The sequence below is a fragment of the Capricornis sumatraensis genome, chromosome 2 (genome assembly GCF_032405125.1).
Source record: "Capricornis sumatraensis isolate serow.1 chromosome 2, serow.2, whole genome shotgun sequence".
Lineage (NCBI taxonomy): Eukaryota > Metazoa > Chordata > Mammalia > Artiodactyla > Bovidae > Capricornis > Capricornis sumatraensis.
This window is the reverse complement of record NC_091070.1, coordinates 50182470-50202568: the sequence shown is the minus strand read 5'-3', so window position 1 is coordinate 50202568 and position 20099 is coordinate 50182470. Positions and strand designations below refer to the sequence as shown.

At 42.3% G+C, this 20099-nt stretch overlaps 1 protein-coding gene and 1 pseudogene across 1 annotated transcript in view; both read right to left on the bottom strand.

The window, feature by feature from the left end:
* Nucleotides 1-17040: 17040 nt before the first annotated feature.
* On the bottom strand, nucleotides 17041-17130 carry LOC138074719 (U6 spliceosomal RNA; annotated as a pseudogene).
* A 1006-nt stretch (nucleotides 17131-18136) lies between these two features.
* The window catches only part of MYZAP (myocardial zonula adherens protein), a 115287-nt gene continuing 113324 nt past the window's right edge, over nucleotides 18137-20099 (bottom strand). Inside the window, exon 13 of the mRNA XM_068963685.1 lies at nucleotides 18137-18815. Coding sequence (XP_068819786.1) covers nucleotides 18719-18815 — 97 coding nt within the window. The 3' untranslated portion in view covers nucleotides 18137-18718. The remainder of the gene's footprint in view (nucleotides 18816-20099) is intronic.

The following is a 20099-nucleotide window of genomic DNA, read 5'->3' as shown; positions in this document are numbered from 1 at the left end:
AGGATCATTCAGAACCTTCAGCGTTTCTTAAGGCGGCTTTGTGGCATTTGAAGCAAGACTTTTCCTCGGTTTCAGGACTGCCTCAGGTATTGCAAGATATTTGGTGTCTATTTGATGTCTGGGTTTCTGCTCTCTAGTTGGTTTGGCATTCCTGAATCCTCCTAACAATACAAAACGCACCCCTGCCCCCCGCCGCCCCAACACACACACTCCTGAGTCCTTGTAACAGTAAAAAATGCATCTCCCCAACACACACACACACACACACGATTTCAAAGGCCCACAAGAGGTCATGATAGTAGGAGGTGCTGCACAACAAACGGAGAACCTCTTTTTCACAATTACCTGTTTTGCCCTTGGAAAAATAAAGGCACAAAAACTGAAGTTTTCCCAGGGCACAAAACTAGTAAGTGAGAACATCATTGCTGTAGACACAAATGCCCAGGTGGTCTTTCTGCCACCCCAATTCAAAAATCTTGCAAAGAGCAAGAAAGTTTTTTAAGCTGTTGAGGAAAGCAGTGTAACTGCTCACTCTTCAGTGTAACACCTAACTCTTCTCTATAGTTCAGGTAAGAAAGCTGGATCCCAAAGAAAAAAGTAGGAAGCATGCTATAGTCTTAACAGACATAAGTTGTGAGGTTTGAAAGGCCCTATAACCTCCAACCCCAGTCTCTCCCTTCTTTGATACGGAAAATTTACATTTGCTAGTCCTTTGTAAGGTGCTGTAACAAACAATTCCCTCCCAATCAGAGGGAAGCTCTAGATAAAATATGAGGCTATTTCAGGAAGTACAGCTGAAACTGTGTCTGTATCCTTACAATCTAGTCCATTCTGATCAGTTTAACATATCAAAAGTCTCAACATAAACTCTGCTTTGAAACAAGGATTTCAGTAACCTGCTCCATATCTTTCTAAGTGAGAAATACTCAAGAAAGGCCCTTGTCAGGTATTTGTCCTGTGGCAAGCTCCCCCAAGGCCTTCCTCACTCTAGCCTTCTCCCTCTGTTCCTGGACGGGACCTGAAGGCCTATTCCCTCCCCACCTTCTCACCCCCATCCCCCACCCCGGTGATAGTAAGCCCTTTCTTCCGACCTGGGCCACAGGCACCCTCCAAGCAAGATGCTTTCTCTCAAGCCTCAGAATTTTGCCCCCAGCTGTTTTCCTTTTGTGGAAGGCTGTCCCTTTTCCCCTAGCCCATTTTAAATCTTAGTTCAAGTCTCACCTCCTTCCGGAGCCTTCCTAGAGTATTCCAACCCAAATTGCGCTCTGAGCGTAACTATAGTGCTTAGAACGTACTGTGCTTCTCCAGGTGTGTTGTGCGTGGTGATTTCTAACAAGCTGTGAAGTCAGGGAATTCTATCAAGGAGCTGTATTTGTGCTTTTCTGTCTCCCCTAAGGCAGGTAGCAGATACTAATTGATAGAATCTCCCTCTCTCATAATTTTTTCCCTGTCTTTCCCTTATATTCACCTTCTTAATGAAATACCCTTCTATATATTGCAGATCTTAAGCTTTTAATATAAACGTTGACCATAATTTTCAGTGGTATGGGATAGAATCTTTTACACAACATAGTTTAGGATTTCAAGTTACTATAATACAAATCTGAATTCCTCACAACGGGTGCACCAACTATCTAGTTCTTTAATCAGTAACCAAGAGGCTTAGCAAGTGAAGAGATTTTTTTTTTTTTTTTTTGGCTGTACTGGGTCTTTGCTGCCCAAGCTTTTCTGTAGTTGCTGTGAGCAGGGGCTGCTCTCTAGTTGCAGTGTGCGGGCCTCTCATTGCAGTGGCTTCTCTTGTTGCCAAACATGGACTCTAGGGCTCACAGTGTTCAGTAGTTGTGACATGTGGGCTCAGTAGCTGTGGTTCTAGAGCCCAGGCTCAAAAGTTGTGGTGCATGGGCTTAGTTGCTTCACAGCATATGGGGTCTTCCCAGATCAGGAATCAAACCCGTGTTTCCTGCATGGGCAGGTAGATTCTTCACCATGAGTCATCAGAGAAGCCCCACAAGTGAATAAATTCGTCTAACATTATTCTACATGTTTCAGTGAAGTTATTTTTTGGTTGAGATTAACATTCAAATCATTGGACTTTGAGTAAATCCAATCACCCCCTAAAATGTGCATAGACCTCGTCAATCAGCTGAAGCCCTTTAGAGAGCAAAGATTGACCGCTCTTCTCACCCACCCACCACACAGGAATTTTGCCAGCAGAAAGCCTCCAGACTTGAACTGTAAGTTCCTGGTTCTCTAACTTGATGGTCTACCCTGCAGTGATGATTGCCTGAGCCAGTTCCTTAAAGTGAATCTCTCCCTGATAATGGCTGATACACAAATCACACACCCTACTGGATCTTTTTCTCTGATGACGCCTAACTAATGTTGTTCAGTTGCTAAATTGTGTCTGACTCATTGCAACCCCGTGGACTTCAGCACGCCAGGCTTCCCTGTCTTTCACTATCTCCCAGAGTTTGCTCAGATTTGTCTCCATTGAGTTGGTAATGCTATCTATTTCATCCTCTGCCACCCTCTTCTTTTGCCTTCAGTCTTGACACCTGACTAATACAAAGCCTAGTAGCATCAATCTGTTAGGAAAATCTAGTAACCTGACCAGGGATCAAACTCAGGGCCTCTGCATTAGGAGAACAGAGTTTTAGCCACTGAACCACCGGGGAAGTCCCTTGATGGGTCAGTCTTGCTAGCTGCCTCATCTGTGCCTCAGCACAGAACTTAACAAACAACTGACAGCAGCCTTGCCAGTTAGGGAAGAAAAAGCAAGGGACGGAACAGGCAGTTGGAATTGGGTATGAGAAAAAGAGTGAGAAAAGGAAAAAGGAAGAAACTGGTAGAGAGGGAGACAAAAAACTGGAAGGGGTAACAAGGAGAATCAGTTTCTCTCCACAGATATCAGAAATAGAAGGTGTCATAGGAAGCTTTATGCTGAGGAATTCACCCACAAATTCATCGCTCTTCCAGCTCTTAAATTTTTATACTTCTACAGAATGTCACGTTTCCCCACTTTGCGTTTCACTGTGATCCCACTGCAACAAAAGGTTTTCCTCAGCTACCCAAGAGTTTAGGCTGTAAAGTACATGCACTCCACACTACAGGTAAAGTCTTACATGAGTTATCCAAACTGTTTGAAACAAGGAACCAAATTTTCAACTCATATCTCTCTCTTTATCAGCAAATAGTAATTTAAAGCCATTTTCCAGGACTGTGGTTCCCCAGTGACAGACTGTGGAACTATTAAAATTAATCCTGACAGAAGATCCTTGCTGCTTTCTCTAAGCACATTCAGGCCATTGGTTTATGAACAGGATGAACAGACGGCCCATCCCAGAGGGCTTGAGGGAGGAAGCATGTTAAAATGGCTGCCTCCATCTTTGTTTGCTCAGCTGCTTGGAAAAACTAAGACAGAGGGAAATGGGATTAATCAAGGGGGCAGTTGCCCATGGAAAAAAAAATAGGAAGACTCTGGTGAGAAATCCCAGTCAAATAAGGTTCAAGTCAAAGGAAAAGAACACTTTTCTCTTCAGACTTTCACAGAGTTGAGTGTTGTTTGGTGACAAATTTCTCATTTCGGGCCACCACAGTGTTTTATGATATTTCTGTTAGCATGGAAAGAGATAATTCAGGGAAAGAAAAAAATTATTGGTGCAGTAAAGTTCCAGGTGATTTTACTTTGTAATTAGCAACATTAATGAAGATTATTGGTTAGATATGTGACTGATGGTGATTAAATAACACCTCTCTGTGAATTTTATTTTTATGTCTATTTAGATCCTTTGCCCACTTTTAAAAAACCCTTGTTTGTTTATTTATTTGTCTTTTTGGCTGCACTGGGTCTTCATTGCTGCAGGCAGGTTTTCTCTAGTTGCATTGCACGGGTACTGACTTCTAGTCTCACTGGTGACTTCTCTTGTTGCCCAGCACAGGCTATAGGCACTCAGGCTTCCATAGTTGTGGTACATGGGCTTAGCTACCCCATGGCATGTGGAATCTTCCCAGACCAGGGATTGAACCAGTGTCTCTGCATTGGCAGGTGGATTCTTAAGCACTAGACCACCAGGTAGGACCAGGGAAGTCCTTCTATGATTTTTCATATGAATAAACTCATAAACCAGAAAAAAAAACCAACTTCTTGAAAGAAAGCATGTACTCACTGCTATATTTAAAACAGATAACCAACAAGGACCTACTGGAACACACAGTTCCATGTACTGAAGCACATGGAACTCTGCTCAATGTATGTGACAGCCTGGATAGAAGGGGAGTTTGGGGAAGAATGGATACATGTGTATGTATGGCTGAGTCCTTTTGCTCTCCACCTGAAACTGTCACAACATTTGTTTATTAGCTATACCCCCAATACAAAATAAAAGGTTTAAACCTGCAAAAAAATTATGTTGAGATAATCATATGATTTTACTCCTATATTCTTTCAATATGGTAAGTTTTTATTAATTTTTAAATATTAAACCACCCTTGAATTCATCTGGGAAAAAAAAAGCAAGCATGTGCCACTATGTATTATAGAATATACAGACATTGTAGCTGAGGCCCCTCCTCTCCCATTAGAAGAAAAACTTTTTTTTTTTACTTACATTTTATTGAAGGATAGTTGATCTACAGTGTTGTGTTAATTTCTGCTGTACAGCAAAGTGATTCAGTTATGCATATATATACTTTTCTATATTCTTTTTCATTATGATTTATCACAGGATCTTTAATATAGTTCCCGGTGCTGTACTATAGAACCTTATTGTTTATCCATCCTATATAAACTGGTTTGCATCTGCTAATCCCACTCCATCTACCCACTCCCTCCCACCCCACCCCACCTCTGGCAACCAGAAGTCTGTTCTCTTTGTTCAAGTCTTACTTCACTTCCCCTCTGCTGACTTACTTCACTTCCCTTTGATGGACTGGCTAAAATTCCACCGATAAGAGAATCACTAGGTTAACAAGAATCTTCCTTTGAGACGGTAGATATTTCTAGAAGGGTTGTGGCCTATCAGTCATTTACACTTGAGTGTGAGTTTGTTCCAAATGGCTGTCTCACAAAAGGCTAGCTGAGGTGATGATCTGCACTAAAAAGTGGGCTTTGTTAGAAGAGAAAGAGAGAAAATAGAATTTTGAGGCGTTGGGGCGGAAGAGTAGGCCAGAGAGAGTTTTACAACAGAGAGAGCTGAGGTGGCAGAAAGACTGCAGAAGACCACCTTTTCACAATTGGGCGAATATGTAGGGTAGGCAAAACGGGAGCATATTAAAACCAAAGTTTGGTTAGAATCAATTCAGATTCTGTGCTGAAGGGCAGATCCTTCTATACTTACGTGGGTCTTGTCACCCAAGATTCTTGGTAAAACATCCAGTGCATTGTTTAAGGAAGGTAATTTGCAAAGTCACTAAAGGGTGAGATTTAATAATTTTCTTCCAAGTGTGATAGGAGAGGGACCTGAGCGTTGTGCCTTTGGTGGAGGGAAAGAAGAGCCAGGTCTCTACTGCAGTGCCAGGACACCGTTTATGTCTCACTCTTTGGAATCCAATGTGCATTGGAGGCCATGAAACAAAGAAACCAATGCTCAGCAGCAAAATGGATTTAGAGAAAACTACCCACCCCTCTCCTCTGGTGAGACCCTGGCCAGAGTCAAGTGTCTGGTCACCTTTAATTTTCTGTTTTGCATAAAGAAGGATACCGCTCTGAAAAGTTTCAGCAAGGGGGAATAGGAGAAAAGGAAGAAGGGAGGCCCACATAGCATAGCATCGGGAGAATGACCAAGGGGAAAAGTCCTCCTTGATTTTCTCCAAAATTTGGAGGAGAGAATAGTCAAGCATAGTATATGGACAGTAAAGGTGATCCAGATCAGAGAAGTGAAGTAAAGGGGTAGTGGTGAAACTTGTTGATCCACAACGATGATTTTGGGAAGAGAGGGTCTGTGTACCACCAACTTTGTATCCAGTTAATTTTCCTAGGCCTCAATTTTCTCCCATTTAAAATGAGGGTATTGAACCAGATGAACTCCAAGGTGCCTTTCAGTGCTTAAATTATAGGTTTCTAGGATGATGAATGTTATAATACATTCTTTGGCAACATCTGCATCTATTTAAGCTCATAAATGTTGAAAAGAAATATTTGGTATGCAGGAAACCAGGAAGCAGGTAGCTCCCTTTAAATAAATAGTCATCCAACATTGATGAAATTTAGGGTTTTATCAGCCTTTGCTGGACTCCCGTGATTGCCCATATCTTATGGGACTGGATCATGTTTTCCATCACCTAGAATTCTTGGGCTTAATTTAATTTTTATATCTAATGGATGACAGCTCTGAGTAATTTAAGATTGTTTATAAGGTTAAAAAAAAAAAACCTGAAGTTGTCAAAATAGCAGAAGACAGACAAACTTATAATGAATGATGTGGGAGGAACATCACTTCATGCTGACTAGAGAAAAAAAGTGGTTTAAAGGAATAAGTTTTTTCTTTATAATGCACAGAAAGAAAAACATTAGAAAATGTAAATAAAAGGTTGCAAATTGTGGGGTTTTGGCCACATCGCATCTACAGGTGGAGCTTCCGTGGTAGCGCTAGTGGTAAAGAGCCTTCCTGCCTGCCAGTGTAGGAGACATAAGAGATGTGAGTTTGATCCCTAGTTCGGGAAGATCCCCTAGAGGAGGGCATGGCAGTTCACTCTAGTAGTCTTGCCTGGAGAATCCCATGGACAGAGGAGCCATAGGGTCCCAGAGTCAGACATAACTGAAGCAACTTAGCATACATGCAGTCTACAGATGAGTTTGTTTGGCAGCACAGAGTTTTTCAAAATTACAAATTTGAGTGACTTTAAGATGGACATGTACTAGTAATCCTGATGAGCATCCTTCCTGCTTCTCCCCACCACCAGCTACTCACCCCCACAGACCCTTGCCACCTTGATGCAAACTTCCCGGGCACCAGGACATTTGAGTTTGGTGTGTGAAAAAATAAGTATAAACGAAATTTTAGGCCTTTTCTTTTCTGAGAGGCTGCAATTACAGTCAGTCCTCCATATATGTGGGTTCCACATCCACAGATTCAGCAAACCTCAGAGCCAAAATGGGACTTCTCTGGTGGCTCAGTGGTAAAGAATCTGCCTGCAGTACAGGAGATGCAGGAGTCATGGGTTCAATCCCTAGACTGGAAAGATCCCCTGGAGAAGGAAATGGCAACCCACTCCAGTATTCTTGCCTGGAGAATCTCATGGACAGAGGAGCCTGGCAGACTATAGTTCATGGGGTCACAAAAAGTCGGACACAACTAACCAACTAAACCACCACCACCATGGACCCAAAATACTCAGAAAAAGAAAAAAGAAAAGGAAAAAAAATCCTGGAAAATTCCAAAAAAGCAAAACTTGAATTTGCCTGTGTACTGGCAACTATTTAAAAAGCATTTATATTATATTAGGTATTATAAATAATCTTGATGATTTAAATTATATGAGAGGACAAGTTTATGCAAATACTGTACCATTTTATATAAGGGCTTGAGCATGTGTGGATTTTGATATCTGTGGGAATGGAGAGCCTGGAACCAATTCCCCCACTTTTGATACTGAGGGATGAGTGTAATACCATGGAAACTCCCTAGATCACTAGTAGATCACTTCCTAGGGATCACTTGTTATAGGAAGGTGTTCTTCACTTCTAAATCTGTTTTCCTAAAGATCATCTGTGTTTTAAGAATTCCTACAGGAAATTCCTTGGCAGTTCAGTGGATAGGACTCTGCGCTTCCACTGCAGGGCACAGAGGTTCAGTCCCTGGTCAGGGAATTAAGATCGCTGATTTTGTAGTTAGTGTCCCTACAGGTTGTAAACTTCACTGACATTGAAAACTGTTGGGTATTTGGTTTTTTTTCCCCTAGAATCAAATGTAAAAAGTGGATATTAATTCAAAAGAACCTAAGTCTTTTCTGGGGGAAACCAGTTTGCTTATTTTGTAGTCAGACTAATAAATGCTGTAGTCAAAGGATATAATTCTGTTATTTTGAACAATTGCTAAGAAGTTGTTTGCAAGCATCTCTAACAATATATAGGCTTTGTTTACAAAGCTTGACTTATCATTTTTATCTATAGCAAAATGGATTTTAAAGGGTCAAAGAAAATGATAAATCTTTATGATACTGTAGCATCTTTACAACTACATTTTCTATTTTAAATTCTATTTTGGGATTTTGTGACAGAAAAGGTCAACTTGAGACAGCATTTATTTCCTTCCCCCAGCCCATCAAAAATTTTGTTTAAATAAATTTGTGGGTACCATAAAGATATTTTATTTTAGGGTTGGACCACAAAATGACCAGTTAAGATTTTTCAGGCTGAATGTGCTTTGTTTAGGAGGTAGCAAGTTAAGAGGAAAGGGGAGAATTAAAATATTTGCAAGATGTCATTAATCTCCAGCAAGAGCCAAGAGTTGTTTTTTTTCCCCCTTCATTTCAGAACTAATCCAGCTTTCTGTTATTTGGCTCAGAAAAGTCTTAAATCTGTAACAAGAGAGTAACTTCCTGTTCTCAAGAGTATGGCTGCCAAAGAAAACATTTACAAGAAAAGTCCCAGGGCCAAAAAATTGCCTACTAATTATTTCTCAACCCCCTCCCACCCCAATTCAGGAAGGTGAATGCTGTAAATGCTGTATGTTAAAACTCGAAAGTATGTGTTGAAAAATTAAGAGAAAACCCGCAAGAACTGTTTCCCATTTATTTATGTTTTATTGCATTCAAATTACATCAGTTTTATGGCCCTTGGGCACAAATTAATGTTTCTTATAATATTTTGTTCAGAATTCCATGAAAGCTTTTACCTATTACCTTCCCAACTGAAGAAGACAGAAGCAGCACCAGCATGGAACTCACCTAGTCTTACCAGCTCCAAGCTGGCCTGATAATCAACAGTGGGTCTTGGTTTTCTCCTTGACAATCTGTCCATTCAGTGTGTGCGTGCATGCTAAGACACTTCAGTTGTGTCTGACTCTTTGCGACCTTGTCAACTGTAGCCCACCAGGCTCCTCTGTCCATAGGATTCTCCAGGCAAGAATACTGGAGTGAGTTGCCATACTCTGCCAAACTCCAGGGGATCTTCCTGACCCAGGGATCAAACCCATGTTTCCTGTGGCTTCTGCACTGCAGGCAGATTCTTTACCACTGAGCTACTGGGGAAACCCCATCTATTCAGTGCAATGTCAGTCAGCATCTCAACAGTCCATAGGTAGAAACTGAGAGAGTAAAACTCTTACGGAAACGCAAAGAACCTAGACTAGCCAAAACAACTTCGAAAAAGAACAGAGTCGAAAAGCCCATACTACCTGACTTCAAGGCTGCAGATAAAGCTACAGTAATCAAGTCAGTGTGGGACTAGTGTAAGACAGGCAACTAGATCATTATAACAGACTGTACAGAAATAGACCTGTGTACCAGTATGACCAGTTGATTTTCCACAATGGTATAAAGGCAATTCAGTGGAAAATGCATAGTCTTTTCAACAGATGGTGCTAAAACAATTCATTGGACATCCATATGCAAAAACTTCTTTGATTTATACTTCACACCATGTATTAGCAATCTAATCCTGCCTAACAAATTACATCCAGATTTAGCAGCAGTCTCCCACTGGTCTCTTTCCAGAAACTCATCTCCCGTCTTACTCTGGGGCTTGTCCTCCTCTGACAAAGTCCAGTGAGTTATTCTCAAATTTGCATATAAGAGAAAGAAGTCTATGGTTTATTTAATCCTGTTTATCCCGACATACTTTTTTTTTTTTGCCCTGCTTTCCTTCTACACAGTCCTACTCACAAGTAAGCCTTATTCATGAAGTCTGTAATATGTGTCCAATAAAAGGAAATCCTTGGGTCTGCAGATATTCATGGTACAACACCTCCTTCACAATAATGACTAGTACTAACAGCAGGGGTCAATGTTAGTGTCGATTGTAGGCATGTCTCTGGAAACTTCTCCTGTGCTGTTTCGCATGATGAGTCCAGCCAGCCTCTTTGGGGTGCAATTCCATTTCCTTCCTGGGCAGAGCTGCTCATGGGAGCACTGCACCCGAGAGCCACCCATGGGACTGTTGCAGTTTAGTGACAATACCAACTCCAGCCTTCCCACCCCTGTTCTGAAGTCAGACAGGTCTGGTGGTTTCAGACAATTTTTATCTCTCTTTGACTTTCCATTTCTTTACCTGCAAAACGGTGGTAGTGACATTTTCTACACAGAATTGCTATGAGGATTGGAGTGGTTGCATGCTCCGCCTAGGTCGGTAACTCTTAGTCTCCTTTACTTTCGCCAGGGCTCTTTCTGGATACTTTCGTTTATAGATTTCTCCATGCTTGTTGAGGTGTAGAATGTTGTGCCCTCCTTTATAGAAAACTGCCCCCAAGGAGCTTACCTGTATGGTTGTTGTTGAGTTGTGTCCAGCCCTTTGTGACCCCATGGACAGGAGCACGCCAGGCCCATCTGTCCTGGACGTGATGGTCTGTCATCAGATGTGAGAGTAGAAGAGATAGGATGGAAACAAATACCCCTGGGATTCAGAGAAAGCAAGGATCGGGAGGAGACAGACTCACTGGGAACAATTTTGGAAAGGATGAAGGTCTTGAGGGCACACATCTGTGTCTCCCCAGCACCTGGCATGTGCTGGTGGAGCTGAACTGGACCTCTGAGTCTGGATGTCCAGGAGAGCACTATGGTCTGATGTGGCCTGAAGCAGGACAGAAAGGAATCCTGGAGCAGGCCAATGGCATTTACTGGGGAGAAGAGGGTGCCCGGAGTAGACAGATCCACTTGGACCAGCTGGGGATCAGTCTTGTTTGGTGCGCCCTCTATTGGGAAGACCATGTCACATCACCAAGCCCCAGACACTTCCCAAACATTCTCTCCCCAGCTAATCCTAAAAAGAACTCCCTGGGGCACATGCCACCCAAACTCAAACCTCCTATCAGACATATGGTGAATCTTTTGTCACGATGGCCAGCACTAGCTTCTGACTCACTAAGCGGCAGGCCTTCTCTGATTCCAGGATCCTGGAGGACACCAGCTCCTAAGTAAGCCCAGTCCTGTTTCCTGTCAGCTGCCCTGCACTCTCTGGACCATGGGGATGCCTGCACGCCTGCAGCTCACACCTGCACAGTCCAGAGCTCAGGTATCCACAGGCCGTATCCTGAAGGTACTTTCTGCACTGTCTGTTTTTTTGGGGAGGGATGTGGGCCTGCCTAAAGCTACCAACTTTACACATGCCTTCATTTCTTATTCCCAGTGTTGGCAAAGAGGTAGGGAAAGAATATTCTCATTCTGTTGGTGAGAGTTTCAGTGGACTAAAATCTCCAGAGGCCACATTGGACCACATGCACTGAAATACTGAAATGTACCTAACTCGTGACCCAGTGATCCCTCTTCTAGGAACTTATCAGAGGATTGCTTTAAAAAGAGTAAAGGCAGTTCCAAAATTCCAACAGCTGGGGATAGGGCACATAAACCATAGTACACGAATAAAGTCCAGAAACATCAGTGTAGCTCTATACACCTGTACCTGTATAGAATGCTGTAGTGTGTAAGTGAAATGTGATTATCAACCATAGGTAACAGTTTCCAAGTGCTCACTATGCACCCTGCACTATTCTAGGAACCCCACAGATATTAACTCATTTCATCTGCACACAGTGACAGTTGGGAAAGCACTGCCACTGATCCCATTTTACAGGGGCTCAAAGAGGTTCTGTGACTTGCTTAAGGCACACGCTTGTGACTAAGCTGAGATAGTCTCAAGAGCCTATGTTCCTGAGTGCCATGATTCTACTTCTGTTTAGAGTCCTGTGTATTCTAAAACAATAAATGGTCTATGTGTGTGTGTGTTCAAGAAAGTCTGGAAGGATTGGAATGATGGGAATATTAATTGAGGCATTATTATAGGAATACATTTTTGGAATAAATTCAGAGTAAATTTGCTATGTGATATTAGTTTTTCTCTCCAGTTCTACATGAAACCTGTGCTTAGGAGGAGGTTGAAGAACAAACACCACTCTGTTTCAGACGGTAGATTGAGTGTCACTAATTTTGACAAAAGGGTGAGAATGATCAGCTCTGGGTTTTTTGTTTCAGTTTCAAGTCTGTATCACTGAGGAAGTACCTTCAGTGGTCTTTCTGAATAGTGTTCTTTCAAATAATGTTTAGAATTCTCCACATGTTGCAGGTATATTTAAAATTTTATAAATACAAAGGCCCAGGGACAGACCACCTTTAATGTTATAGAATGATTCCTAGCATTCTTTGAATTTAAAATTACTGATTTTTTTTTTTCCTTTTTTGGTTGTTTTAAGGAGGGTGTGGAGTGTTTGCTGAACACTCTCTATTTCTTTCTTGTTATCACCAAAACTGACATTTTTTATGCCACCACATTTCATTTAGAAGCTGTTTCCCCACCAGCTTCTCCAGGGGCCCAGGGGTTCCCAGAACCCTCTGCCACTCTGAGTCCTGCTTCATTACCTCCTGGTCCCAGGATCTGCCTTTTCCTGAAATCCTCTTCCTTGACACTACGCTAGGAAAAGGCTTCTCACGCTAAAGCACCTTGGAGAGGGAAGGTAGCCAGGACTCAACAGCAGTCTTTAAGACATACCTCCAGATGACAAGACCCTCCTGTGCACCAAGCCCCAGGACCTACCTCAATTGGCACTCACATTAGCCTATCAGGTAGGTGTGATTTTTTTGAATTAAAGTGCAGTTGATTTACAGTGTTGTATTAATTACTGCTGTACAGCAAAGTGATTCAGTTATAGATATACATTCTTTTTTATATATTCTTTTCCATTGTGCTTTATCATAGGATATTGAAATAGTTCTCCATACTACACAGTAGGACCTTGTTATTTATCCATTATATATATATACCAGTTGGCATCTGCTAATCCCAAACTCCTACTCCATCCCTCCCCCCAACGCCCTCCCCCTTGACACCCACCAGTCTTTTCTCTGTGTCCGTGATACTGTTTCTGTTTCATGGACAGGTTCATCTGTGTCCTATCTTAGATTCTGCAGATAAGTGATATCATAGGGTATTTGTCTCTTTCTGACTTAGTATGATCATCTCTCGTTGCATCCGTGTTGCTGCACATGGCATGACTTTGTTCTCTTTCATGGCTGGTAATGTTCCGCCATGTGTATGTGCTGCATCTTCCTTATCCAACTCACCTGTAATAGACATCTGGGTTGTCTCCCTGTCTTGGTTATTGTGCACAGTGCTGCTGTGAACACAGGGCTGTAATAGACATCTGGGTTGTCTCCCTGTCTTGGTTATTGTGCACAGTGCTGCTGTGAACACAGGGCTGTAATAGACATCTGGGTTGTCTCCCTGTCTTGGTTATTGTGCACAGTGCTGCTGTGAACACAGGGCTGCATGTCTCTTGTTGAATTATAGTTTCGCCCAGATCTATACCTCATGCGAAGAGCTGACTCATTGGAAAAGACTCTGATGCTGGGAGGGACTGGGGGCAGGAGGAGAAGGGGACGACAGAGGATGAGATGGCTGGATGGCATCACTGACTCGACGGGCGTAAATCTGAGTGAACTCCGGGAGTTGGGGATGGACAGGGAGGCCTGGTGTGCTGTGATTCATGGGGTCGCAGAGTTGGACACAACTGAGCGACTGAACTGAACTGAACTGATGCCCAGAAGTGGAATTGGTGGGATATATGGTCATTCTATTTTTAGTTTTCAGAGAATTTTCCATGCTGTTTTCCACAGTGGCTACCCTAACTTACATCCTCACCAGCAGCCATAGGAGAGTTCCCTTTCTCCACACCCTGCTCAGCATTTTTTATTTGTTGACGCTTTGATGATGACCATTCTGACTAGTGGGTGCTGGTACCTCATTGTAGTTTTGGTTTGCATTTCTCTAATAATTAGTGATGTTGATCACCTTTTCATGAACCTACTGGTCATCTGTATTTCTTCTTTGGAGAAATGTCTGTTTAGGTCTTCTGCCCATTTTTCCTTTTTCCTCCTTCATACTTACTTATTTATCTGGCTGTGCTGGGACAGGACCTTCCATCTTCGCTGTGGCATGAGGGATCTTTTAGTTGTGGCATGAACTCTTGATCGCAGCATGCGGGATCTAGTTCCCTGAATATGGATCAAACCCAGGGCTCCAGCATTGGGAGCACAGCCTGCAACTGGGCCACCAGGGAAGTCTCCTCCTTCCCATTTTTCAGTTGGGTTGTTTGCTTTTTTTGTTATTGTGTGAGCTGTGTGGATATTTTGGAAATTAAGCCCTTCTTGGTCACACTGTTTGCAAATAGTTCCTCCCATTCCATAGGTTATTTTTTGTTTTCCTTGCGGCTTCCTTTGCTATGCAAAAGCTTGTGAGTTTGATTAAGTCCTATTTGTTTTTGTTTCTGTTGCCTTGGGAGACTGATCTAAGAAAACATTGGAACAGTTTATGTCAGAAAATGTTTTTCCTGTGATCTCTTCTAGGAGTTTTATAGTGTTATGTCTTATGTTTAAGTCTATAAGCCATTTTGAGTTTATTTTTGTGTAAAAATATGGAACACTTCATGAACTTGTGTGTCATGCTTCTTCTTGTTCAGTCACTCAGTCATGTCTGAGTCTTTGTGACCCAAGGGATAGCAGCACGCCAGGCTTCCCTATCTTTCACTGTCTCCTGGGGTTTGCTTAAACTCATGTCCTCTGATTCGGTGATGCCATCCCAGCAGCTCATCCTCTGCCTTCAATCTTTCCCAGCATCAGGGCCTTTTCCAAAGACTTGGCTCTTTGCATCAGGTGGCTGAAGTGTTGGTGCTTCAGCTTCAGCATCAGTCCTTCCAACGAATATTTAGGATTGATTTCCTTTAGGACTGACTGGTTTGATCTCCTTGCTGTCCAAGGGACTCTCAAGAGTCTTCTCCAGCACCACAATTCAAAAGCATCAATTCCTCAGCACTCAGCCATCTTTATGCTCCAAATCTCACATCCGTACATGACTACTGGAAAAACCATAGCTTTGACTGTATAGACCTTTGTCGGCAAAGTGATGTCTCTGCTTTTTATTACCCTAAGTTTGTTATAGTTTTTCTTCCAAGAAGCAAGCATCTTTTAATTTCATGGCTGCAGACACCATCTGCAGTAGCTTTGGAGCCCCAAAAAATAAAGTCAGCCACTGTTTCCACTGTTTCCCCATCTATTTGCCATGAAGTGATGGGACCAGATGCCATGATCTTAGTTTTCTGAAGTTGAGTTTTAAGCCAACTTTTTCACTCTCCTCTTTCACCTTCACCAAGAGGCTCTTTAGGTTCCCGTTAGCTTTCTGCAATTAGGGTGGTGGTATCTGCATATCTGAGGTTACTGATATTCCTCCCATCAATCTTGATTCCAGCTTGTGCTTCATCTAGTCTGGCATTTCACATGATGTACTCTGAATAGAAGTTAAATAAGCAGGGTGACAATATACAGCCTTGACATATTCCTTTCCCAATTTGGAACCAGTCCATCGTTCTAACTATTGCTTCTTGACCTGCATACAAGTTTCTCAAGAGGCAGGTAAGATGTTCTGGTATTCCCACCTCTTGAAGAATTTCCCACAGTTTGTTGTGATACACACACCAAAGGCTTTCACATAGTTAATGAAGCAGATGTTTTTCTGGAATTCCCTTGCTTTTTCTGTGATCCAACAGATATTGGCAAGTTGATCTCTGCTTCCTCTGCCTTTTCTAAATCCAGCTTGTACATCTGGAAGTTCTCAATTCACATATTGTTGAAGCCTAGCTTGAAGGATTTTGAGCATTACCTTGTTAGCATGTGAAATGAGCACAGTTGTGTGGTAATTTGAACATTCTTTGGCATTGCCCTTCTTTGGGACTAGAATGAAAACTGACCTTTTCCAGTCCTGTGGCCACTGCTGAGTTTTCCAAATTTGCTGGCATATTGAGTACAACACTTTAACAGCCTCATCTTTTAGGATTTGAAATAGATTAGCTGGAATTCCATCACCTTCTCTAGCTTTGTTCATAGTAATGCTTCCTAAGGCCCACTTGACTTTGGACTCTAGAATGTTTGGCTCTAGGTGAGTGATCACAGTATCATAGTTATCTGGGTCATTAAGACCTTTCTTGTACAGTTCTTTCCTGTATTCTTACCACCTCTTCTTAATCTCTTCTGCTTCTTTTCAGTTCAGTTCAGTTGCTCAGTCATGTCCAACTCTTTGCGACCCCATGGACTACAGCACGCCAGGCTTCCATGTCCATTACCAACTCCCAAAGCTTGCTCAAACTCATGTCCATTGAGTCAATGATGCCATCCAACCATCTCATTCTCTGTTGTACCCTTCTTCTCCTACCTTCAATCTTTCCCAGAATCAGGGTCTTTTCTAAGACAGTTCTTCCCATCAGTTGGCCAAAATATTGGAGCTTCAACATCAGTCCTTCCAGTGAATATTCAGGACAGATTTCTTTTAGGATTGACTTGTTTGATCTCCTTGCTGTCCAAGGGACTCTCAAGAGTCTTCTCCAACACCACAGTTCAAAAGATCAATTCTTCAGCACTCAGCTTTCTTTATGGTCCAGCTCTCACAAACCATAGCTTATGGATCTTTGTTGGTAAAGTGATGTCTTTGCTCTTTTCTGTTAGGTTCATAGTGTTTCTGTCATTTATTGTGCCCATCTTTGCATGAAATATTCCCTTGGTATCTCTAATATTCTTGAAGTGATCTCTAGTCTTTCCCATTCTGTTGTTTTCCTCTATTTCTTTGTTTTGCATTGTTCACTGAAGAAGGCTTTCATATCTCTCCTTGCTATTCTTTAGAACTCTACATTCAGTTGGGTATATCTTTCCCTTTCTCCTTTGCTTTTTGCTTCTCTTCTTTTCTCAGCTATTTGTAAGGCCTCCTCAGACAACCTTTTTGACTTCTTGTATTTTTCTGGGGGATGGTTTTAATTACCACCTTCTTTACAGTATTATGCACCTCTATCCATAGTTCTTCTGGCACCCTATCAGATCTAATCCCTTGAATCTATTTGTCACTTTCACTGTATAATCATAAGGGATCTGATTTGCTTGCTGAGGGGCCATGCTAATCTTCTGTATATCATTCCAATTTTAGTATATGTGCTGCTGAAGCAATCAGGTAGGCATGATTATCCCAAGTTAGTAGAATATGAAGTTGATATTCAGAGAGCTTTGATGACACGTCCAGGTTCCCACAACGCCAATTTAAATGCAAATTTGAGTTTAAAATATGCCATTTCCTCTTGACACTATGCTGACTTGTGGTCATTTACTCAACTGAGTTGCTTTGCTTTCTTTCTTTGACTCTTTTTTTTTTTTTTTAAGGTAAGAGGTAGGGAGTTTGGGTGGACTTCCTTGGTAGCTCAGCTGGTAAAGAATCCACCTGCAATGAGGGAGACCTGAGTTCGATCTCTGGGTTGGAAAGATCCCCTAGAGAAGGAAAGATCCCCTGGAGTGATACTCACTCCAGTATTCTTGTCTGGAGAATCCCTATGGACAGAGGAGCCTGGCAGGTGACAATCCATGGGGTCACAGAGTCAGACACAACTGAATGACTAACCACAGCACAGGGAGTTTGGGCACACAGGAGGATTTTTTTTTTTTTTTTTTAGTAAAAATGATTTTAATGTTTTATAAACATGAATGCATCTTAATCTTTCTAGAAGGTAAGTTAACTAGATGAATTTCAGGGTTTAAATATATACACACAAATGCACACACCCTCTTGTACAGTTTATAAATGATTTCAGGGACTGTAATGATTGAAAGATTATGGTGCCCTAACTTGAACAGTCCAGAACCTGGTTCTGTTCTTTACCCCTCTACACAGTCATGAATGACACACAATGACAGCATCAGTAGAACAAAATATATGGCATTTATTAAACGTATGTGACATAGGTTATAATATCAAAATAGAGCATGCATGAACAAATTATTCATTCTTTTAATGAAAACAATAATTGATACTGAAAACATTAAGTGATTAAATTTCCACAACATACAAAATTCTCTTTCATTTAAAGTGAGAAAGAAAAAGTAAATCACAGGTTGAAGAAATACAGTGATTTCAGCTGGCCCCATAAAGGCATAAGGCACAAATTAAACCGAGGGATTAGCACATCAGGATGAAACGTGTCCGCCCTCACAAAGACTGGCTCCAGCCGAGGCTCCCAAGCCCCTGCACGGGTCCTCCGCACCTGCTCCTTCCTTCCTGGGGTCACATTTCCCCAGGTGCCCATGCTCCTATGGACAGGCTTCCCTGTAGCAGAGAAACACGGCCTCTAATACTTTTACGGGTAAATAAAACCTTCATGCTGTAACAAATGATCCTGGCATGAGTAGCATGAGATTTCAAGTTAATACCCTTTTTCCTCCCAACCGAAGTCCAGTAAAACAGAAAATAGAGAATTCTCCTGCCAGGACTCAGTGTCTATATGGAAAGCTGACGACGGCCCAGTACAGCAGGGTACATACATACACCGGTTGGGGGTTTGAGAAACAACCTTGAAACCTCTCTCTCCTGCCCTCCCCCCTCCACCTCCACTTTGCCTCATGTTTTAGAAGTGGAGCAAAACCTCAGCAATTTCCACTGGGACTTAAAACAGTGTACAGGAGGAAGCAACAGTCACCCTTTCCAGACTTCAGGCTGCAGGGTTCCAGGGCCTCTGTCCATCAGTGAAAAGTACACGTCTCCAAGTGCTTAGGTCAGAGTTTTCTTCGTGGTCAACTCTAGGACTCGTGTGTACGGGGTATAGTTCCTGGAAGGCATTGCGATCTCACGAGTCCTACCTGTTTGGCTGAGAAATGAAAAAAGACAAATCAGGAATATGAGACAAAACTTACCATATGCTTCACGTGATAAGATAACTCTAGGAAATCCATTTTCAACACGTAAAAATAGACTGCAGTAATACAGTTGAGTATTTAGAGGAACCATTATTTTTAGTAACTTTAAAAAAGTTATTTATTTGGAGGATAATTGCTTTACAATATTGTCTGGTTTCTGCCATACATCAACATGAATCAGAATTCAGGAATATCCCCTCCCTCGTGAAACGCCCACTCCTTTAGGCTGTCACAGAGCACCAGGTTTAGCTCCCTGTGTCATATAGCAAGTTCTCACTGTTGTTCAGTCACTAAGTCGTGTCCGACTCTTTGTGACCCCATATGGACTGCACGCCAGACTTCCCTGTCCTTCACTCTCTCCTGGAGTCTGCTCAATGGAATCATGTCCATTGAGTCAGTGATGCTATCCAACCATCTTGTCTGCTGTCACCTGCTTCTCCTCCTACCTTCAATCTTTCCCAGTATCCAGATCTTTTCCAGAGAGTTAGTGCTTTGCATCAGGTGGCTGAAGTATTGGAGCTTCAGCATCAGTCCTTCCAATGAATATTCAGGGTTGATTACCTTTAGGACTGACTGGCTTGATCTCTTTGCTGTCCAAGGGACATTCAAAAGTCCTCTGTCTATGGGATTCTCCAGGCAAGAATAGTAGAGCGGGTAGCCATTCCCTTCTCTAGGGGATTTTCCTGTCCCAGGGATCAAACCGGGTTTCCTGCATTGCAGGCAGATTCTTTACCATCTGAGCCATTAAGGAAGCCCTCAACTTTCCATTAGCTATCTATTTTACATATGGTAGTGTATATAATGGAGAAGGCAATGGCAACCCACTCCAGTACCCTTGCCTGGAAAATCCCATGGACAGAGGAGCCTGGTAGGCTGCAGTCCATGGGGTCGCTAAGAGTCAGGCACAATGGAGCAGCTTCACTTTCCCTTTTCACTTTCATGCATTGGAGAAGGAAATGGCAACCCACTCCAGTGTTCTTGCCTGGAGAATCCCTGGGACAGAGGAGCCTGGTGGGCTGCCGTCTATGGGGTTGCACAGAGTCAGACACGACTGAAGCAACTTAGCAGCAGCAGCAGCATGCATATATTTCCATGCTACTCTCAAGCATTGGAACTTCAGCTTCAGCATCAGTCCTTCCAATGAATAGTCAGGGCTGAATTCCTTTAGGATTGACTGGTTTGATCTCCTTGCTGTCCAAAGAACTCTCAAGAGTCTTCTCAGTTCAAAAGAATCA